Source organism: Hypomesus transpacificus, unplaced genomic scaffold (genome assembly GCF_021917145.1).
Source record: "Hypomesus transpacificus isolate Combined female unplaced genomic scaffold, fHypTra1 scaffold_27, whole genome shotgun sequence".
Lineage (NCBI taxonomy): Eukaryota > Metazoa > Chordata > Actinopteri > Osmeriformes > Osmeridae > Hypomesus > Hypomesus transpacificus.
Genome location: NW_025813796.1, coordinates 2393445 through 2414376, shown reverse-complemented (window position 1 = coordinate 2414376; position 20932 = coordinate 2393445). Strand labels below are relative to the sequence as shown.

Here is a 20932-nt window from a genome sequence, read left to right as displayed (position 1 = left end):
CCGGCGATTCCTCTCGTCGTGTCCGCATTTCTTGGCGGCAGATATACTGGTGCAAGTAACATGACGCCCCCTAGCGGTGTCAACGATGTATTTCAAGCGCACTCAGTTGTTCTGCCGCCAGTTGAAACGGCAGAAAAAGCGATCGTAGAGCAGCACAGCTTCGGAGAGAGAGAGATCCGGAGGTATCCAGCGTTCCTTTTATTCTGTTGGAATAAATATTTTAAATTTACTTGTCAGTTCAAACGACTATATTTCCCAGCGGCATCTTAACCCAAACTGCATCCCAACACCGTCACAGTGCAGAAGAGAACATAGGCGCAGGATCCTGCAGCGAGTAGACGGATCATGGCAGTAACTACCTGTACACGTTTCACAGATGAATATCAACTATACGAAGAACTTGGAAAGTAAGGCTTTTACGCATTATGTTATGGCACCAATATGGGTATGATCTCCGCCATTCAGGCTAGCCTTTCATGCAGGTTTACACATCATTTGCAGATGTGACCGCTTTGAAATGGATCAGCATCGTATCCCTCCTTAAATATTACAGGCTGTACCACTTGCAAAACAAAACGCACGCTGCCGCACTGCATGGTGAAACGTAATATATTGTTTTACATTTTCAAGTATTTGATCTGACATATGAGTTATTCGGTCTGGGATGGGGGCGCACGCCATGGATTTTGAGCTGTAAAATCGCAGTAGTTACGCTCACGGGTGTCCGGGAAGGCATGCCACCCTACTGATTTTAATCAGACTACTTGACTCCGCATCTTTTTTACTGTTGGTTGTCTTTATTTTCATCGTTTTTTTTATCAAACTCCCATATTGTATGCGTCTTATTATCCTGGGCCAGGAGGTCAGAAGGCTACCTACCCTACATGTTTAAAGTGTGTGTGTGTGTGTGCATGGATGAATGTGTGTTTGTCTTTGCATTAGTGTGTGTGTGTTTTGTACTTATGTTTTGTGTGTTTCTCAATCTTTCTCACAGCCTCTCTATCTCTCTCCCTCTGTCTCTCCCCCTCTCTCTCTCGCCTGGTTTCATGTTTGTGTGTGTTTGCTTGACAATGTTTCACATGGCATATGTTTTTAAAAGAAGGGAGAGAATGGCTGCATAAGCAACAGAGGGATAGGATGTGTGTTGCCAACCCCACAGCAGATGCAGGACGAGAATCAGTCTGTGTCAGGCTGTGCGTGGGTTGGAGAATCCGTGCTGCCTGTCATCACCATTAACTAGAACACATTAACTACTAAGTAATTGAGCGGTCATACTAACAGAAAACAGAAAAGTTTGAGAGGTATGGACTGTGATTGCATCAAGCTAGGTTGGCTCTAACTGGGTGTCGGGTTGAATCTCTCTGCATGTGTGTGATAAGCGAGGGACAATAGACATACTGGAATAGCAGCAGCTGTCCTTTCTGATAACAAACCCTTATTGCAGCAAACGCGAGCCATATGGCAGCAATATGTCCATCTTTGCTAACATGGGTTTGTATTCCTCATCCAACAAATTCAGCTTGATAAGGGCTTCAAAGACAGATTTGGTTAGTATGTACTTACCTTTTGATCCAAAAGACTGGGAAGAGATTCTATTTGACCACTCCTAGCATTTGATGCAGCAAATCGTACACTACCAGCCATGAGGTTGTTCTCATTCACGAAAGCCCCATCAAAAGGCACGAGTGTCTGAGAGTATAAGAGAGAGGCAGTAGCTCTCAGTTGACTGGGTTTTATTGTGTAACACCACTAAGGTGTGCTATAATTAGCTCAGAGATGACAGAGGCAGTTACTGCTGTTTGCCTCTGCTGAGTTAGTTATGCAAGCCCTCCCTAAAATACTAACACCACCTAAAAAGACAAACATACACCAACACACACACTATCACACAAACTACACAGCAATCTTTGAAAAAAAATGTGCTTCCATCCATATTCCAGCAAGGATGATTATAATTGTGTATCCTGTACCCAAATATACAGATATGCATATTTGAATGCTCATTTGAAGGAAAAGTGTGGAAGGGATCTCAACGGGTCAAAGAGACTCAATTTTATGAGAAATCAGAGGTTTAAAACAAGGGTATGAACAGACATTTGTGGAGGGGAGGTGACATCTGATTTTCATTGTCATTTCACTGTCTCCATTCTTTGTTTCCTAGGGGAGCCTTTTCTGTGGTGCGCCGTTGTGTCAAACTCTGCACTGGCCAGGAGTATGCTGCCAAAATCATCAACACTAAAAAGCTCTCAGCTAGAGGTGAGAATCCCCCCTACCCCCCACCCACCCACACAGTTCTTCAAAGGGACCGAAAGTGTACTGTGCCTCAATGTCCGCCTGTGTATAATTTACATTATTATCTGAAATGAGTGCACAATCATTTGACGGACAGTCAGACCCACAGAGCAATTGACCGAGTATGTCGCATGTTTATGTGAAGATCATCAGCAGCTAAAGTGAAGAGGAAAAAACGAGTTGGCACTCCAGTGATTGTTCATTATTGTGCCGCCTGTGTGTTTGTGTGTCCCAGATACTCCAGGCCCTATTAGAATATTCCAGAAAGCATTTGATTGCAGTGGGCGAGACAGTCACATCTGTTGCACTCGAGGCTGGACGATGGCTGCTCCACAGCCACTGTAGCGTCAAACCCACAGCCAACGGAAGAGGAGATGTGCCTGCTGTCTAGTTTAAGGCTATCTGCCACCTCTGTCTATTGGCTGATTAGTGTGATGACCCTTCCCTTCTCTCACACACACACACACACACACACACACACACAAATCCAGTCTTTTGGAGTAAACAGCAGAGGATCCTGGATGTCACATTTTGAGCTTTTAACTGCCCTACAGCATGAGGCCCACACACACACACACTCGTGCGCACAAATACTCGCTCAAATACACGAGCACACGCAAGCACACGCTAAAACACACACCATGCATGGAGTGACCCCCTGCAGTTCAGCCATCTCTCTGCCCCGGCTGGCGTTCGTGTGAGCGTTCAGCCTTTAAAAACATTTCCCCCCTCAAACACACAGACATGCCGGCATGTCTCCTCTGCCTCTGGGCTCTGTTCCCCAGCCTTGCACGGCTGAGTTTTCTCACGACACCAAAGCTTTCTCAGCCCTGTCCTCAGTAAGGGGTGTCACATATAATATCTGCTGTGTGTTGGTGTGTGTCTGCGTGCGAGAGAAAGACAAAGAGGGCATGCGCTCTTTGTTTTCAACATGATTCAGCAGGATCCGAATGACTAGTGAGTTTTTCTGGGAGGTCTTCCTTGAGGGTTTGGGTTGGTTGAGGGGCAGTTCTATGGCGTATGTGAAGCCCTCTGTGACATTGCTTGTAAAAAAGGCTAAACAAATACATTTTGATTTGATTGGCCCCATGGTACCTCTTATTGGTAAGTCAGTCAGACATCTGGGCTAGAATCCAATGGTTCTCAGGCATTAGCAAAATTCTGTGTTTTGATTTGGTTTGTCTTAGCTAGTTTTAACTTGGCTGGTCTAGACAGTCTCCCATGTATTGATACACTTGATATTCTTATTTGACCCTTTTCTGCACATTTTGCTGTGCACTGCGTTAGGCTTAGTGTGTGTTTGTGTGTGACACAATTTTAGCTTGTAGCTGGAGGTCACCTTGCAGCTACAAGGGAAAGGAAGTTATGACATTTACAGTTAGGACTGCTACAGCTCTCCTCTCCTAACAGTTACATTCATTCAGAAAGTAAGGTTTCCCTCCGCATCTCTATGGAGACAGAGGGCCATCACACTGGGGGGTGGGACTTCCCACCTTTACGTTTAGGAGACAGGTGCCAAAATAGAATAAATTGTATACAAACTATCTGTCATGTGACTTTGGCTCCCACCCCCTTACCTTTTGTAATGCTGTGGTTGCATGCCCATGTGTAGCGGAAGTGTTGAGTGTTTTAGCCGGGTGTCGTTATCACTCAGCCTTCCCTTGTCACTCTCACAGACCACCAGAAGCTGGAGCGAGAAGCTCGGATCTGCAGACTGCTCAAGCACTCCAACATCGGTGAGCGGTCAGCACCACAGTCAGCCACGCAGCCAAAGAGACTGGTTGTATGACTTTATTTGACTGACATGCTGTGTTCGCAACCCGGGTTTAGACGTGTCTTTCTTTCTGTTATGCGTTCTTTGGCCAGTTCGCCTCCATGACAGTATCTCGGAGGAGGGCTTCCACTATCTCCTGTTTGACTTGTGAGTCACCTCACTCTCCATTTTTTTTCTTCCTTTTTTTTTTCTTCTTCTTTCTTTATCAGAGGCTGAGAGACCTTTCTCCGAAATGACCTTTACAGTTCCTCTCTCCTCTGTATTTCTTGTGTTTTCTCACATTTGGTCATGGCATTTCTGTCGCTATGTTCGCTCCACAATTTTCTTTTCATTCTATCCTCTTCTACTCATCCTTCTGTTTATTTCCATCCTCTCTCTCCACCCTCTTTTAATGGTCTCCCCCATCCTCATTCCTCGTTTCCTAGGCAATTTCCCCCTTATTACATAACACCCACCCACACCTACCCACGCACACACACACACACACACACACACGTACACATCACTCCCCTGCTCTGGAGCCTGTCTCCATGGCAACCCAGTCAGAGAGAATCCTGCAGTTGGGATATCCCCCCTAATGAGGACATTCCCCTACTCTCTGTGCATGTGTGTGTGGATGGATTATTCCTTGCAGCATGTGTTAACCCTTTACTCTCCATGTTGTAGGGTGACAGGAGGAGAACTGTTTGAAGATATTGTGGCCAGAGAGTACTACAGTGAAGCTGATGCCAGGTAACCATCTTTCCCTTTAGACTTCCATTGCTCAGCATCCTGTTCTGCAGTAGATAGTTTGACATTGCCCTGTTGGAAACCAACTTTTCTAAGTTCCTACCAGTTTTTCCTTGCAAACTGAAATGTCACTGAACACACACACACACAAACACACTCTTGAACAAAACATAACACACATAGTTGTACATACTCACACACACACACTTACCGTCTAGCCCTTCAGAGGGGGGACTTAAATCAATTTGACTGTGGAGGCGTTTTGTGGAGGCGAGAGAGAAAGTGAGAGAGAGAGAGAGAGCGAGAGAGAGAGAGAGAGAGAGAGAGGGAGGATTTAAAACAGAATGGAGAGAAGGAAACAAAAAAACGAGGAAGCAACATTCCCAATATCCCCCCCCCACCACCACTCCTGTCCTCCCTTCTGTTGTTAGTACCTTCCTGTTGTGGTTGCTATATATATATATGTTCTCTCCTCCTTCCTCCGTGGCTCTCATGTTCTCTCATCTTCCTTACTTCCTTACTTTACCTTGCCTGTTTTCCTGTGTAGTCTAGTGTAGTTTTCCCCCTTTCTCTTCCAGCCGTCTCCTCTCTTTGTACATGGCATGTTTGTTATTGGTACTGTATGTGGGGTTACTGTCCAATATTCTTCCTATCTGATTTTCTGGTTTTCTCTCCTCACCTTCATCCCCCACCTTTTTCCTGTCTGCCCTCTCTTTTTGTCTACCATTCCACTCGCACTGCCTTTCTTTCTTTCTCTCTGTTTCTTTCTGTCTTTTTTTCTCATCCTCTCGCTCACCCTAACCCCACCGTTATCCTCTCCTCACGATTGAAAACCTCGCCTGATGAACTTTTACCATCATCCTCCTCTCTTTCCCATGTCACTCTCTCTTTCCCCCGACCTCTCTGTGTCTTTGCATACCTCTACATCGCCTGCACCTCATCTCACACAAACACCACATCCCCACACCACATGGCCGGCCAATGTCTTTTCATCCCCCCTCATCTTCACGTCCCTTTCTTTTCTGCATTCCTTTATCTCTCTCCCTTTTTCCGTTTTGTCTCCACAGTCACTGTATCCATCAAATTCTAGACTGTGTGTGTTACACTCACCAACATGGCATAGTACACAGGGACCTCAAGGTGTGTGCTTGTGTTCCACCTTGTGCGTATGTGCCACCCTGCAACCTCTGCACATGGGTTTGTCTGTGTTTGCCCGTGCCCACTTTTGCCCGTGCCGATTGTGACCCGTTTGTGCCTGCTGTCTCCGTCTGTCTGTCTGTTCATCTGCCGATCTTGCTTTTTAAATGTTTTTGTTTCACTGTTCTCTCTAACCTAGAATATGATTTCCAAATGTCAATAACAGTGACCTTGAGCTTCTGTCTCGGCCTGTGAGGCTGTGTGTGTGTGGACGTGTCAGCGTATAAGAAAGATTTGTGTCAGTCACTAATGCAGATAACTCTGTTAAAAAACTCTGTGGCCGTATTTGTGAAACCCTAGAAACGACACACACTGTGCTTGATGATGTTTTGAAAAATACGACAGACGGATGATCAGGTTAGGACATCATTAAATACAGACAACTACACACGGACACGCACACTCACGCACACATTCCCTCAACAAGACTGCAGTGCACTCCTACGCTGCCTGACTCATGTTCATCCCTTGCCTGAAAATAGCATACCTCCTCCTGCAGTATCTCCCTGGAAGGTTCCGGTCCTTACACTGATGTTCGTAGATCTGTGTGTATGTGTGTCCCCTGCGCACGTGCGTGTGTGCTTGAAGGCGTTTCTATGTGTCCGAATTTGTGCTTCTGTGTGCGTGACATGTCATAGATCGAGAGAAAGTGTGTGTGTGTGTGTGTGTGTGCAGATGTTGAGGCGCTGCAGCCTGTGCATGAGACTGTGAACGGGGGGGGGGGCTTGTGATGTGTTCAGACTAACCAGCCCCACCTGCTGTTTGCATGCAGTCATTGCATCCAGCAGATTCTGGAGGCCGTGCTCCACTGCCATCAGATGGGGGTGGTACACAGAGACCTCAAGGTGAGTCACCCGTGTATCTGTGTGTGTCTCAGTGTGTGTGTGTGTTTGTGTGTGCCTTAAACTGTGGTAAGTACACCGCGATGTGTTACTATTGCTTTTGTGCATGTGTGTCTGTGCCTGTATGTTTTCTCGGGCATGTGTGTTTGTACGTGTGTGTGCGCGTGCAGGTGTGTGAATAAAACTTTTGTGTTTCCTGCGTTTGTTCCCATTACAAGCGTGTTAGGTACTCTGGTCACACGTTAATGTGTTTTCGGAGCAAAGCAGATGAAGTATTAACACTACAAAGCCTCCCGTGTTCGGAGCGATCAGTTCTCCCTGGTCGGTTCGAAACAAACCGTGTTACACATATGAACACTGGACCTTGGTAGATGGTAAGGCTTGCGTACGATCTGATCGATTTCCCCTGAGGGTTTCTATGAAGTTACCAGAGAGAGACATTTTTTTTTTTCCGAATGGACAAAGATGTTGGCCTGATCTAATGTTTTTTTTATGAACCTTACACAGAGACATTAACTGGTGAGACAAATTAGATCTAATACGCTGTGAATCAATATTTGGCACGGAGTGTGCCTCTAAACATCCTTTTTCATGGCCCCTTAGGGAGCTGTATACGAGATGACTTCAGGAGAGAGCGCAACTGAGCTAGATATTCCTAAAGAATACTGTTGTGTTTGGCCAGTGCCTTCTAGCATCATTCAGATGTGATCACTAATATGAGGTTGGATTGCTGTGAATCATGTTGTGTGTGTGTGTGTGTGTGGGGGGGGGTCACACACATGAACAGACAGTCTCCAACCTTTGCAGCTTAATGGTGGTGTAGTCTAAGTAATGCAGAAGCATACGGCAAATGCCCATCAGGATTTCCCATAAGCCCCCTATGACACAAGCAGTAATACATGAGTGGGGGATAGCATGGGGAGGTGGGGGTTGGGGGGGGGGGTGGGGGATGGGCCGCGTGGTAAATGTACAGTATGCTCATCACTTCATACTAGACTCCACGACAAAAGGTTCCATTGCCTTCTTCTAAAGCCGAGCATATTCAGCCTGATTGCTTCTCGAGAAGCTGAAAGTACAACAGTGGCACACCGCTGTCTCAATACTGTCTACTCCTGTCTGGAGCAGTATTAGTCTCTGGCTGTACCTCTCTCTCGCTCTATCTTTTATTCCTTCTTTCCTTCGTTTTAATCCGCCGTCTCAGTCTGACTTCCACCAGAGCGGAAGCACCCTAGCATACTTAACTAACCATTACTGCTGCTGCGAAACACCGTCATTAAGAGTGTGTGTACGAGTGTCGTGTGATGGCACCGATCAATCCCTTTCAATAACGAGCACATGTATCCCATGAGGTCCTGCTGGCTGATTGTGGCAACAGTGTGGCCTGTCAGAGACAAAGAGAGAGAGAGATCTGGACGTTTGTATCGACACTGTTCGCTGGCTCTGTCATCTAACAAAGGCACTGCTGTAACAAACACACAAGCTGTGCATGTTCACTGACAAATAAACAAATCGACAGATGCACACGGATCTGTGTGAGATTCGGCCCTCCTACTCTATCCTTGTCAGGGTGAACTATGCGTACGTGTGGGACTGCTTGTCTGCCCAATGTTTGGTTTACTCCATGGGGCTTGTTGACATTTATTGATACACCAATGATTTGTGGAAACGTTTGTGTTATTTTAGCCGGAAAATCTTCTTCTAGCCAGTAAGTGTAAGAATGCCGCAGTGAAGCTTGCTGACTTTGGACTGGCCATCGAGGTACAAGGGGAACAGCAGGCATGGTTCGGTATGTAACACACACAAACACGCACCGATACACTTACAAAAACGACATGGCATGTCTAATCGATAAACCCAGCGATGGTGTCTATAAATATCTATGTATAGATTTTCGGTTTTGCGTGTGTGTGTGTGTGTGCATCGGTTTGTGTCTGTGCGTGTGCATGCATGTGTTCCAGGTTTTGCCGGGACTCCAGGCTATTTGTCTCCGGAAGTGCTGAGGAAGGAGGCGTACGGGAAACCTGTGGACATTTGGGCCTGTGGTGAGTCCTCTCTCCTTCCCCCTCCGACTCCCTGTCTATCTCTCTTCTCTTTCCCTCTTCTTTCCCCCTTGTCGTGAGCCCTGTGCAGCTCGGCTTTACAGAAAACCTTGGATCAGTGTGTGCTGAATGTGTGTGTGTGTGCCCGTGCTTTTATAGGTGTGATCCTGTATATTCTCCTGGTGGGCTACCCGCCTTTCTGGGATGAAGACCAACACAAACTCTACCAGCAGATTAAAGCAGGAGCCTATGATGTGAGTCTTGCCCCCTCTCATGGACTCTCTCTGTTTGTTTGAAAACAGATACAGCTCATAGTATAGAGCTGGGGGGGGGACGTCAGTGGAGTTGTATCTGAGACTCATCATGTCAAACAGGATCGAGGAACAGTTCACATCAGAGAGTTGTGATAACCATGTCCTGGGCTGACAAGAAAAGATTTGTAGTTTCCCCAACATGATTGCGCACCTGATATTCACACGCACGTGTGTTAGAAGCCTATGCCTGTAACGGAGGGAACCTGACCAATGCCAACGCTCGGGGACTCTCAAAGGCCAGCGAAGGGTGCGCAGAGCAAGGAGTGCGAACGAGGACACAAACAAATGGTACCAATGGAATACTAAGGCTTTATTTTTGCCACCACGGTATAGTAAATAATAATGGTAATGGGGAAAATAATAATAAACAGGGACAAGGGGAGGGCTGGACAGGACCAAAGAAAAGAAATCAACATAAAGTTCCCAAAGCTAAACACAAAGCAACTGACACACGAATGAGGTGTCCTAACCAAAAATACAGCAGTGGTCTGCCCAGGTCTAGTATATAGACAGTAAGTAATTTCTACGGGTGATGTATACCCCGGGGCAGCTCTAAACTACTCCCCAGCCCCAGAACAAAAGAACAAGAAAACTGTTCTGGACAACACTTAACACTACAAACAAAGCAACTCAACACAACAGGACAAAGAAAACAAGTCAAAAGGACAATGGTCAGCACAGAGGGTAATCCAAAAAACTAAACACAAAAGTAGGCCTTACCCACACACAACACTGCTACAGTAAGCCAGCGACTTATTCCCCCCCCAAACTAACACAGAGTGGCACAATATATACCGGTGGAAGGATGGTTGATGACAGGAACCAGGTGAACCGGATTATGGAGGGGAGGAGTCATGCATAGGTGTTGATGGTTTGATTCGCGCCACCTATGGGGAACAGACAGCACAGCAGGGAACACACACAAACACAACACAGAACACCACAGACTGGGGGTCGTAACAACCTGTTTCCCGAGTGACCGCTGGGCCGCGTGTGTAGTTTCCGTCCCCAGAGTGGGACACGGTGACGCCCGAAGCCAAGAACTTGATCAACCAGATGCTGACCATCAACCCCACAAAGAGGATCACTGCCCAGGAAGCCCTCAAACACCCATGGGTCTGCGTAAGTACACTACACACACTCACGCGTATGCAAACAAACCAACACACGCACACACCTCCACAGACGCAAACACATGATGTACTCTGCAGGACACTCACACAGGCAGACATAGAAACACCCTGATACAAACACGCGCGCACTGGCTCTTCCATTGCTGTGTCGTATCTTATACACGCACAAGCGCATGCATTCACACACACACACACGCACACACATACACACACACACACTCACACACACACACACACATGTAGTTGCATCTTACACGACCCCCGTCCTCACCGTGTTCTCTCTCTCTCCTCAGCAACGCTCCACTGTGGCCTCGATGATGCACAGACAGGAGACAGTGGAGTGCCTGAAGAAGTTCAATGCCAGGAGAAAACTCAAGGTGCTCCTTTCTTTTTGGGAGGGGGTGGGGGGGGGGGGGGGTGGGGTACATAATCAATCAATCCTGCCGAACGAAGTGTAACGAGACCGAGAACGAGATTACACCACCAAACAATATTCAAACTAACTTGGTGCTCTTCTTCATCTTCTCTATTCCTTCCGTCCTTCTTCCCCCCCCCCCCCCCCCCCTTTGTATCTCGTCCCATCGCTGTCTCTTCCTCTCTGTCCACCTTGCTTGTGTCTCCCCAGGGGGCCATTCTGACTACGATGCTGGTGTCACGGAATTTCTCTGGTGAGTCCTTTGTGAGGAAGTCAAAAGGATGGAAGCAGAGGGGCGGCTTCGGTCCTCCTGGGAGAGAGGGAGCCGAGGGCAAGATGACACGCCATCTGCTTGCTTACGCCATCCTTACACACACACACACTCACACACACAGTCAAACATCCACACATATCACACATACACACCCACGCGCTCACGCGTACACACACACACACTCACACGCCAGCAGCAGTTTCGTGGGTGGCAGTGGCACTGTAGCTCCGGGGAAGGTTTGAGAGGTCCTAGATTTTTGCCATGCACTTGTGCCTAACCCCCCCCCCCAGCCCCCCGCCCCCTGCCCTCGCCCCCCCCCCCCCCCCCCCACACACACACACACACATGCGCAAACACACTCTCACAGCACCAGTTTTGCATTCTGAACAAGCAAGCATTTGCCATGCCTCCTTGTCAAGACCCTCGTGCTCCTGTGACTAGAAGGGGACTTCTTATAAACCGCATTTCCTGTGAGCTGGAGAGGTACTGCTTCTTAAATGCGCCATGCCAAATCTGTAAAGTAGCAAAGCCCGTTATAGTGTCTGTTTTAGTTTCAGGAAAAGCATATGTCTTTGTCTCTTGATTTTTCTGGGATGTCTTTCCCTCAGTGGGTAGACAGACCACCGCTCCAGCAGCGGTCAGTGCCGTGGCTGGGACCACTGCCGGCATAGTGGAGCAAGGTAACCTTTCCTTCTCTTCAGTCCTGTTCTACTCGTCTGCTCCACCCCTCTCTGCCCCTCACTTCTGCCCCTATTTCTTCTGTCTCTTTCTTGCCCATCGCTTCTGTCATCTGTTAAAGGGAGACGGGTGTTTTTTCCCCCTTGGTGTCCCCTTGTCTCCATCAGTTCGTTACTATGTATCACAGACAACGTCTCTTCCCCTCACTTAATTTGTTCTCTCTTTCCTACTTTTCGTCTAATGCTTCTCAAATTGGACGCCAAGGTAAGCAGACTCAAACTATGTTCTTCCTGTCACTCTTACATGTATAGCCCAGTTTCCAATGCGCCTTTACGCGTCATGTGAGGTGATTTGAGAGAGGAGAATGTGCGGGTTTTGTTGAGCCGTGGCGTGTGCGGTGTTTGTGTCTGTGCCGGTCCCCTTCTTAGTCAAAACAGGGGATCAGGGAGATGGAGGGATGGAAGGAATGGGTGAGGGAAGATGGAGTTGAGCAGCTAAGAGATGGAATTAATCAGGGATTAAAGCACAGTTTGACTCCAGCTCATCCACACCAGGGCAGCACATTTGACTCCCACGGAAAAAGTTGGGTGTTGCCATGGTGATTGATTAGCGTCTGCAAGCTTCCTGTGTTTTCACCTTTTCCTATGTCTGTTTCTATCTTTATTTTCGCTCCCGCACTCTCTCTCTTTCTCTCTCCTTCTCTCTCCCTCTCTCTCTGCCTCTATCTATCTGCCTGCATCTGTCTCTCTTTCTTTCGATTTCTGTCTTTCTCTGTATTTCTGCCCCTGTAGCTGTCTGTTTCTCTTTCTCATTGTCTCTCTCTCTCTCTCTCTCTCTCTCTCTCTCTCTCTCTCTCTCTCTCTCTCTCTCTCTCTCTCTCTCTCTCTCTCTCTCTCTCCCCTCCCTGTTTTTCTATGCTTGCTTTTGATCCCTTTTCCGCGAAGAACAGCTCTGCCACAGATAGATTCCATAAACCTTAGTGTGTTCCTAAATTGGAACGAGAGTTTGTGTGAATCCATATGTGCGAGGGAGCAGGAGAGCCCAAACCTACTGTGCTTAACGGCATACACTCGTTTTGATGTGGTGCTCCATATTTCATTTCCAAAGAGGAAACCACTAATCCCAAACTAATCCTACCTACTTCTGAGATTAACCGAGCCATTATCATACACCTGCATCTCAAATTCCACTCTTCCTCTGCCCTTTCACCTTTAATCCATTGCACGCAAAAACACACACGCGAACACACACACACACACAATCACACAGTCTGGTGATTGACATCCCACCATGCTCCATGCTGATCCGTGCTTTGGGCATTGGTTCAGGGTTCAGTAAAAGGCAGTTGGATTGAGATGGTAATGCATGTATCTGTGTGTGCGTGGTTGTGTGTGTGTGGTTTTCTAATACGTGTGTAGGGGGAGGAGAGAGGGTTTTGCGGGTTTTTACTCTGTAACAGATGAGAAGCGACCGAGTCGTAGGTTGTGCGTTGAGCTGGAGGTTGTCACCGTGTGATTGTGTGTGTCTGAGTTAGTTCCCAAAGTAGTTTGTGTGCATTTGAAGGTTTTACCGAATGAGTGCGCAAGCACCTTCTGAAGTTAATTTTCCGGGTGTCCTGTATGTCTGCTTGTGCTTGTGAGAGAGCAGTTGAGTGAGTCACTTGTGTCAAGTTTGGAGTGTGTGTGTGTGTGTGCGTGCGTGCAAAGGTGTGTTCAAGTCGCCGAGGGTGTATCATGTGTACTCTTCCATCTGAGAGTGTCTCGTTCTGCTTTTCCTCAGCAGCCAAGAGTCTCCTCAACAAGAAGGCTGAAGTGAAGGTAAGACTCTCGCTCTCTTCCCCCTCCTCTTCCCCCTCCTCCTCCTCTTCCTTTTCCTCCTCCTCCTCCTCCTCATCCTCCTCCTCTTCCTCCTCCCCATCCTCCTCCTCACCTCCTTTTCTTGTCGTTCTTCTGCTCTTCACTTGGGTCCCGCACTCTCTCCAGCTGCGTGTGGTTTGACTCTGTGTGCTCTCTGCCCTTGCGTTTGTATCTGCCCTGTGGAGCACTGCAGTGCATGCATGTGTGTTTACAAAAGTGGATGCGTGTTAGTTGATGGTATGATGTGGCAGTTTGAATGTGAAGAATTTGTGAAAGTCAACCTAGTTTTTATTTTGATGTGATAGACATTTAATTTTGGAAGAGCATATCAAATCATTATATCATTGTCATAGCATATACATCATAAAAGTAGGCCTGCTGTTACAACGCAAGCAAGACAGTTACTGGCACAAATACTACCATTTCTACATTGTTACCAATTCAGGTTTATTTAAGCGTTGTCTTTGGGAATTTGGGTACATATTTATTACTGCTATTAGGCATGAATAGAAAACATACATCCTATCCCTTCACTCCATTCTTCTTCTTTTCCACCCCCATCCCCCCTCCACACATACCCATCTTGTCCTGACTCCTCTTCCACACAAACACCCTTTTAACCCTGTTTTCATTTGAGGTTTACAGCCACCTCCACCATTTTACTCTTCTCCCTCCCTGCCCTCTCCTGTCCAGAGAAAGTGGACTCTCTTCGGTTGGCCCTGGTACTAATCTAAGATTATTTCTCAACAGATGATTAATCTGACATTACATAATCCCAGTTTTGCCCCTAGCTGCACTGTGACGTCACGGTTGTGCACACAACGCTGGTGCTATTTCAGTCCTCCAAGCACACACACACACACACACAAATTGTATAAAGGTGTTCAAACCACAGACAACACTGTAGCTATTTTACCACTAACCCCACTGACAAACTCACTTTCTCTCTTTATTGTCTATCGATCCTCTCTTGGTTCTATGTGCTAATCCAGAGAGGTGCCACAGCGCACCCCCTACTTATCAAACCCTATAGTTGCATAAGTACTATAACGGACCCCCTCTCTCCCTATGATTCCCCCCCCCCCCCTCCCCCCATCACTCCCAACCTCCTAACCCACGCACACACTTATGCATAAACCCATGCAGAAATGCAGGACTCCTCCGTCGCAATTGTACACACCATACGTGTGTGCTGCGTGCGTGTACGCGTACGCGTTCAAACACTTGTGTGCGATCTGAAGGGAATCAAGAAGACGGAAATAGACACCAGTGGTGCACCTCTGGCGTTGCTTAGCAATCATCTACTTGTGCATCCCGACCGTGGCTCTCAGAGAACTGGTGCAATCCAGCCCATGTTTATTCTATCTGATTTAGCATTCGTTTGATTGGTTTGTCGTTCCCATTGTACTGCTGGCATATGTTTTAACCATGCCTTTCATTTTAATCTACCGTGCGTTTCATGATCTTCTTATATATCTCTTAATCCTCTTCTCCTTCCACCACAACTGCCTCCTATCATCTCATCTCATCATTCCATCCCATTGCTTGGGCCAGAGATGGAAATCCAACCCTCAAGTTCAAATCCTGGTGAGGATGTCATTTGAACCCTCTCATCCCACTCTGTTCTGTCTCTCTCTCATCCGCTTTCATCCCAGTCCGCATCGGCGTCTGATTTCACTCCTTCCACCCTCTGGTGGTAGGGGGCCTGTGCCGACAATGGCTGTGTGTGTGTGGGTGTGTGTTTGTTTGTATGTGTATGCACTGTTGACTCAGGCTGTGAAATTGTTTAACTTGGATGTACTTAGTACTCAGTGTACTGCTTAACTGGTCTGTCGAACTGAGAGGTCTTGTGCATAAGCCGTGAGCTTTCTGTTGAGCTGGTGAGTTGATTTTGATGTGATGCCCCCCCCCCTTCCCCCCCACCACCAGGAGACAGGAAGGGTCATTCTGAATTGACAAAAGGAATACGGCCAATCCGTCTTAGTTTGAACAGTGTTGAGGGAAAGTGACCCTTCCTTGTATTGCCGTGTGTTTGAGGTTTGACCCACCGCCACCACCCAAGTCCCAAGTCCCCGAGCGGCTCTGCTCCTATTGTGTTCTGTTTTAACCTTTTGTGTTCTCTGCACAGCCCCAGACAAACAGTACGAGAAACAGCATAGTCACCAGCCCCAAAGGCAGCACTACTCCTGCTGCACTGGTACGCTGCCCCTCCTCTCTACCTGTCTGTCTGTCCGTCCATCTGTCTATCTAGTTATCTATCTGTCTATCTGTCTGTCTGTCTGTCTGTCTTGCTATCAATGAGTTCTGTCTTTTCTCTGCAGTTTTTTCCACTTTATTTGGTTGCATCCCTCGTCATGTCTGAAAGTCCAAATGAATAAATGCATCAAACATGCGCATATGTGTGTTTGTGCTAGTTTGGTCATGTATAAATGTGCTGGTGTTCCCGACAGTGAACAGGTTCCGTGAACAGGTTCCTTTTTAATTAGAATCCCTTTTCCACGTGACATTGTTGGACTGTGACCTGGTTCTGTGTAGCGGGTCACAGACCAACCCACAAACCCTTGAGGTTTGTTGTCTTTCTCTCTGATTCTCCAGTCAGTCTGTGAGTAGCTTGGTGGCATTTTGTGTCCGGTTTATGTGTGTCCATGGCTCTCTAAGTTTTCAAGTTGTCTTCTGTTTACAATGTGGTCTGGTGTGGAAGTGTTCTGAAGTGACAGTTACTGTAGAAGCATTTTATAGTGTATTTTATAGCAGTGTTTATATTTATTTGTATGTTATTGTGCGGAATAGAAAAGGACATGCTTACTCAGGGAGAAAGAGATTGAATGTGTGCATGGCAGATAACTCCTGTGTTTGCAGAGATATTTTGTCTCGGGAGCTCTAAATTGTCTTAGCCCTTTCTAACCTTTTATGAGAAGATTATCTAGTTCTCTGCCATCCTTATGGAGGTAGTCTTATTTCCTCTCTTTTCTTTGACACTATTCATTGTTCTACCTCAAACCTGACTCGTATCTCTCAATTCATCCCTTTATCTCGCCACCTTTCCTCATTCCTCTGTCTCTCTCTCTCTCTCCCTCCCTCCGTCTCTCCTCTTTCTCTCTTTCTTTCCTTTCACCCTCTCTCCATCTCATTCTCTCTCTCTCCCTCCAATCCTCTTTCTCTCTTTTCCTCCAGGAACCTCAGACCACTGTTATCCATAATCCAGTGGATGGGACCAAGGTACATCCTTCTCCCCTCCTTCCATTTCTTTACGCTCTGTCTTCCCGTCCTTCCTCATTCTCGTCTTCTCCTTCGTTCTCTCTATCTGTGTGGGCTAAACTGTCTTTGGCAAAGGTCTGTGTGTGAGTGAGTGTGTGAGTGTGTGTATGTGTGTGCACGTCTGGATGTCTGTCAGAGTGTGTGGATCACCGTTCCTGTGTTGTGTAACGCTGTCACCCTGTGGTGAACAGAGGAAGTGGCAACCTGCAGCTTTTTGACGCTCCGTGAGGTGGAGCCTTCGGGGAAAAAATGCTGCCCTTTCGAAGATGAGCTCGCTCCAACCATGAGACCTCTGTTCAGTCCCATTTCGATGCCAATGGCGCGTCCAATCCATCGCATGTTTGTGACAACCGAACGTGTGCGAGTGCGGGCTGCAAGCATGGGCAGAAGCTTGTGTGTGTGTGTGTGAGTGGGGGGTCTTGTCACTGAGATGTTTCGCTGTGTCCACAGGAATCAACTGACAGTAACACAACCATCGAGGATGAGGATGTAAAAGGTGGGTATACACACACACACACCTAGACTGTACACACACCAGCATTGTTTTGGTGTGGCAGATAGCGGAAAAGGACAGCAGAAAGACGGATCATGTGAGGACTCCCAGTGGCTAAGCTCTTTCTCTCCTGCTGTCTTGTCAGAACCGAGATAGGGAGGAGGGAGGAGGTAATAAATCTTATCTAAAGGGCTGAGGGACGGGAATAGGATGATGAGCTCAACTAACCTCGCATAAGACAGAGAGCGAGTGACACTCCGAGAGTTTAGGAGGCCCTACATAGCTCAGTGTCGTGTAGATTTGTATGAGTATGTGTGCGGGTGGGGAGGGAGTATATTTGAACCCCAGGGAAGAGAGGGGAACACAAGAGGGAAATGAGTAACAGGGTGTCACGTGAGTAACTCACCCAAGCTTCCTTCTGTACCTCATCCCTGTGTGATTAAGGTAGAGTAGGCCCTGCGTGGGACTCAGTCTCTGCATGCTATATGTAGTGTTTTGCACTGAAATCCACTTGGTCACTCCGCGTTCACTCCCCTCTGCAGCTCGCAAGCAGGAAATCATCAAGATCACAGAGCAACTCATTGAAGCCGTAAACAATGGGGACTTCGATGCCTATGCGTGAGTAAACTCCCAGCAAGCACCTGGTCCAGCAACACACCAGTGTTACATCTGAGTATATTTAGGACTTTTTGACCAAAAATGAGACAAATTGTGCTGTTGTTGTGCTGAGTGTATGTATGGTGTGTTTGTCTACAGGAAGATATGTGATCCGGGTCTGACCTCATTTGAGCCAGAAGGTCTGGGAAACCTAGTGGAGGGCATGGACTTTCACAGATTCTACTTTGACAATCGTAAGACCACTGCGCCGCCATGAAATCTTCTGGAAAGTTCCTTTTAAGAGCCCAACTCTTATTTGACCGTCTCCTCCCTCTCCTTTCTTCCCCACGTCCTCCCTCGCTCTCGTAGTGCTCTCCAAGAACAGCAAGCCCATCCACACCACCATCCTGAACCCTCACGTCCACCTGATCGGCGAAGATGCCGCGTGCATCGCTTACATTCGCCTCACGCAATTTGTCGACTTGCAGGGACGCCCTCGCTCCAGCCAATCCGAGGAGACCAGGGTGTGGCATCGCCGGGAAAGCAGGTGGCAGAACGTCCACTTCCACTGCTCAGGGGCGCCTGCGGCTCCTCTACAGGGATGAGGTACACACACACACTGTTCACACCCACATGCACTGTTACACACGTGAGCGGCGCCACAGGAGAGCTGAATGTTGTGTCTTCCAGATAAGCAGGAGCCTTAGAGGAGCGCATGGAGAACAAACATATGGGAAGAAAGGGGGAGGGAGGGAGTTTGAAAAGAGTGTGGTGGTCAAGATGTGTCCCTTCTCCTTTTCTTCCCTGCAGCCCTCGGTCACCTCTGTTGACACAGCCTGTGGCACCAACACAACCCTTTCTACTCCTGCATCGGCACGCACACAACAACAAAGAGCATATCAGTCACAAAGCTAACCTCTACAGCTTCTCTAAGCACCCCTATGGTATTGTGGTGAGCTCAGCACTACTATCCAGCCCTATAACTCGCTGCCCTCTCCTTCCCTATGCCATAGGGCTCTGCCACTCACACTTCTAGGATTTCGTTTTCATTCAGTGTACTGTTATTATGATTATGATTATACTACTATGACTGCAGAGTTCTCTTGTTCAATTTGAATTGTACAGTATACTTAATGGTCGATTTAAAACTCTTGATGATTCTTTTTTTTTTTTTAGCTTAGCATGACTTTGTTAGTGTTATTATCAGTGGTTGTGTTTGGTGCATGAGCAAGACTGCCTGTAATATCAACTTAGCCAATATGTCTCACAGAGAATGCTGTGGACGTGTTTTATTCAATTAACAATGCTATTTTGTTGGTCTTTCATTAAGTTTCAAATCCCCCTTTTAGTTTAGTTGAACCTACAGTAAATGTTTTTGTTCACCTTTGGATCAATTCTGTAAGAATCTCCTCTGTTTGGGTTGAACACCATGCAGCATGCTAAATGTATACTGGTTCTTACTTGATACTTTAATGTATATTTAACCTTTCAAGTAATCGCTCAAGTCACGAAAATGACAAAAAGTTTAAAACAATAACTATATCTGTATTGTACTACTCCAGTTATATTGTGATGACTTTACAAAAGTGTAAGTGATTATTTTTTCTGCATGATATTTCAATATGCCGCAAAATTGTGTGTTTTGTGTGTAAAGGTAATTTTCTACTGAATGCTGGTTGATTATAAACTACTGTCTATTTTCTGAGCTCTCAAAGGGCATAAACAATTTTTGTCTTGAGAGTTAGATATCTGAGACGACGACGAAGAAATATTATGATGATTGTAGCATGCCTTTGTACAAGTCACGCAGAGTGGATTGGTCATTGGCATTGTCAAGTAGAAAATGCTCCATACAGCGTTTGAGTGTCCTGTTCAGGTTTTCGGGTTCAGGCACTAATACAGATACATTTAACAACTTACCTGCTTGTTAAGACATGCATCACGTATGTTGTCCTCTCTCTTTATCACAGAAATGAGATTTGGTCAGCTGTTGGTATACCCCTTCATTGCAGACGATTGGTGTTTCGAATTTATCTTTTGAATTTAAACATGTCATTTCCATGGCAATGTATGTACACACTGCAAACATGCTCGCAAGCACACACACACACTTATACTTCTCTACGGTTACATGGAAGCAGATATTGGGTTGAACATTAACAAACATGGGTATCGAGGGCGAGTCTGCCTTGGATTGATAAGACAAGAGAGAACAAAAGAGAGATAACGGCAGGAAGATGCAGAGTGAGAATGAGACAGAGTGAGACGTACGTGTTTGGAAACAGTGATGAATATTTAGGGTATGCATGCATTGTCTTTCTAGCCATGAGGACTGTACTTCATAATATCGTTCATAAACGACAACGGCAGTTAAACCCAAGAGGCTAACGTCATTGATGATGCCCATCTATGCCCTGTCATAGATGTGTGTGTTTTCGTATGTCTTTTCTTTATCATTCTCGCCTCCTGTTGTCATTGTACTCCCTCGTTCCTATAGCGCTAATCCTTGTGTTTTTATGGGATGGTAATGGAAGTACACACATATTTCATTAACCGCTCACCCAAGGTCATACGTAATGGTTTCTAATCTGAGTACAGGGCATATAATATTCTGACCCGGGCTAGATCTGAGGTTTGGCATGACCTCCACCTTAAGTGCTTTAAATGGGCCTCATCATTCTCATTTGGCACAGTGTTGGATGAAAAGGAGAAAACAATTTGTAACTGAAAAAAATGAGAATGCAATGTGAATCCAATTCTTGCTCTTTATCTCTTGAGTCCTCTCATAATAAAGCTGTTCTTCCAATGTTAATTCCTTGTGCTCGACAATAATAAAATATGTTCAGATGTTATCAGTGTGTGACCAATAAAAATACATTTCAATGCAGAGCCCTCCCTAACCTTATCGTTCTCTCGCCCAGACAACTTGCCTGTGCACACACACAGAATGAAAGAAGACTCAGGCAGACTTGCAGAGAAATCCAAAAATATGAGTAAGCATTATTTTGTGACCCCCCCAGGTCCTATTCTGCTGTGTGTGG

At 46.6% G+C, this 20932-nt stretch overlaps 1 protein-coding gene across 1 annotated transcript; it reads left to right on the top strand.

Moving 5' to 3' along the window:
- Positions 1-131: 131 nt before the first annotated feature.
- On the top strand, positions 132-20883 carry LOC124463074 (calcium/calmodulin-dependent protein kinase type II subunit beta). Its single transcript, XM_047014782.1, has 22 exons — positions 132-182; positions 299-407; positions 2162-2256; positions 3969-4028; positions 4159-4213; positions 4733-4798; positions 6765-6837; positions 8518-8620; positions 8793-8876; positions 9033-9127; positions 10187-10309; positions 10614-10697; positions 10946-10988; positions 11618-11689; positions 13470-13504; positions 15672-15740; positions 16718-16762; positions 17252-17297; positions 17837-17912; positions 18051-18145; positions 18261-18497; positions 18702-20883. Exons 2-21 carry the CDS (start codon positions 346-348, stop codon positions 18494-18496), a joined length of 1617 nt encoding a protein of 538 aa, XP_046870738.1. The 5' UTR covers positions 132-182; positions 299-345; the 3' UTR covers position 18497; positions 18702-20883.
- The last annotated feature ends 49 nt before the right edge of the window (positions 20884-20932 follow it).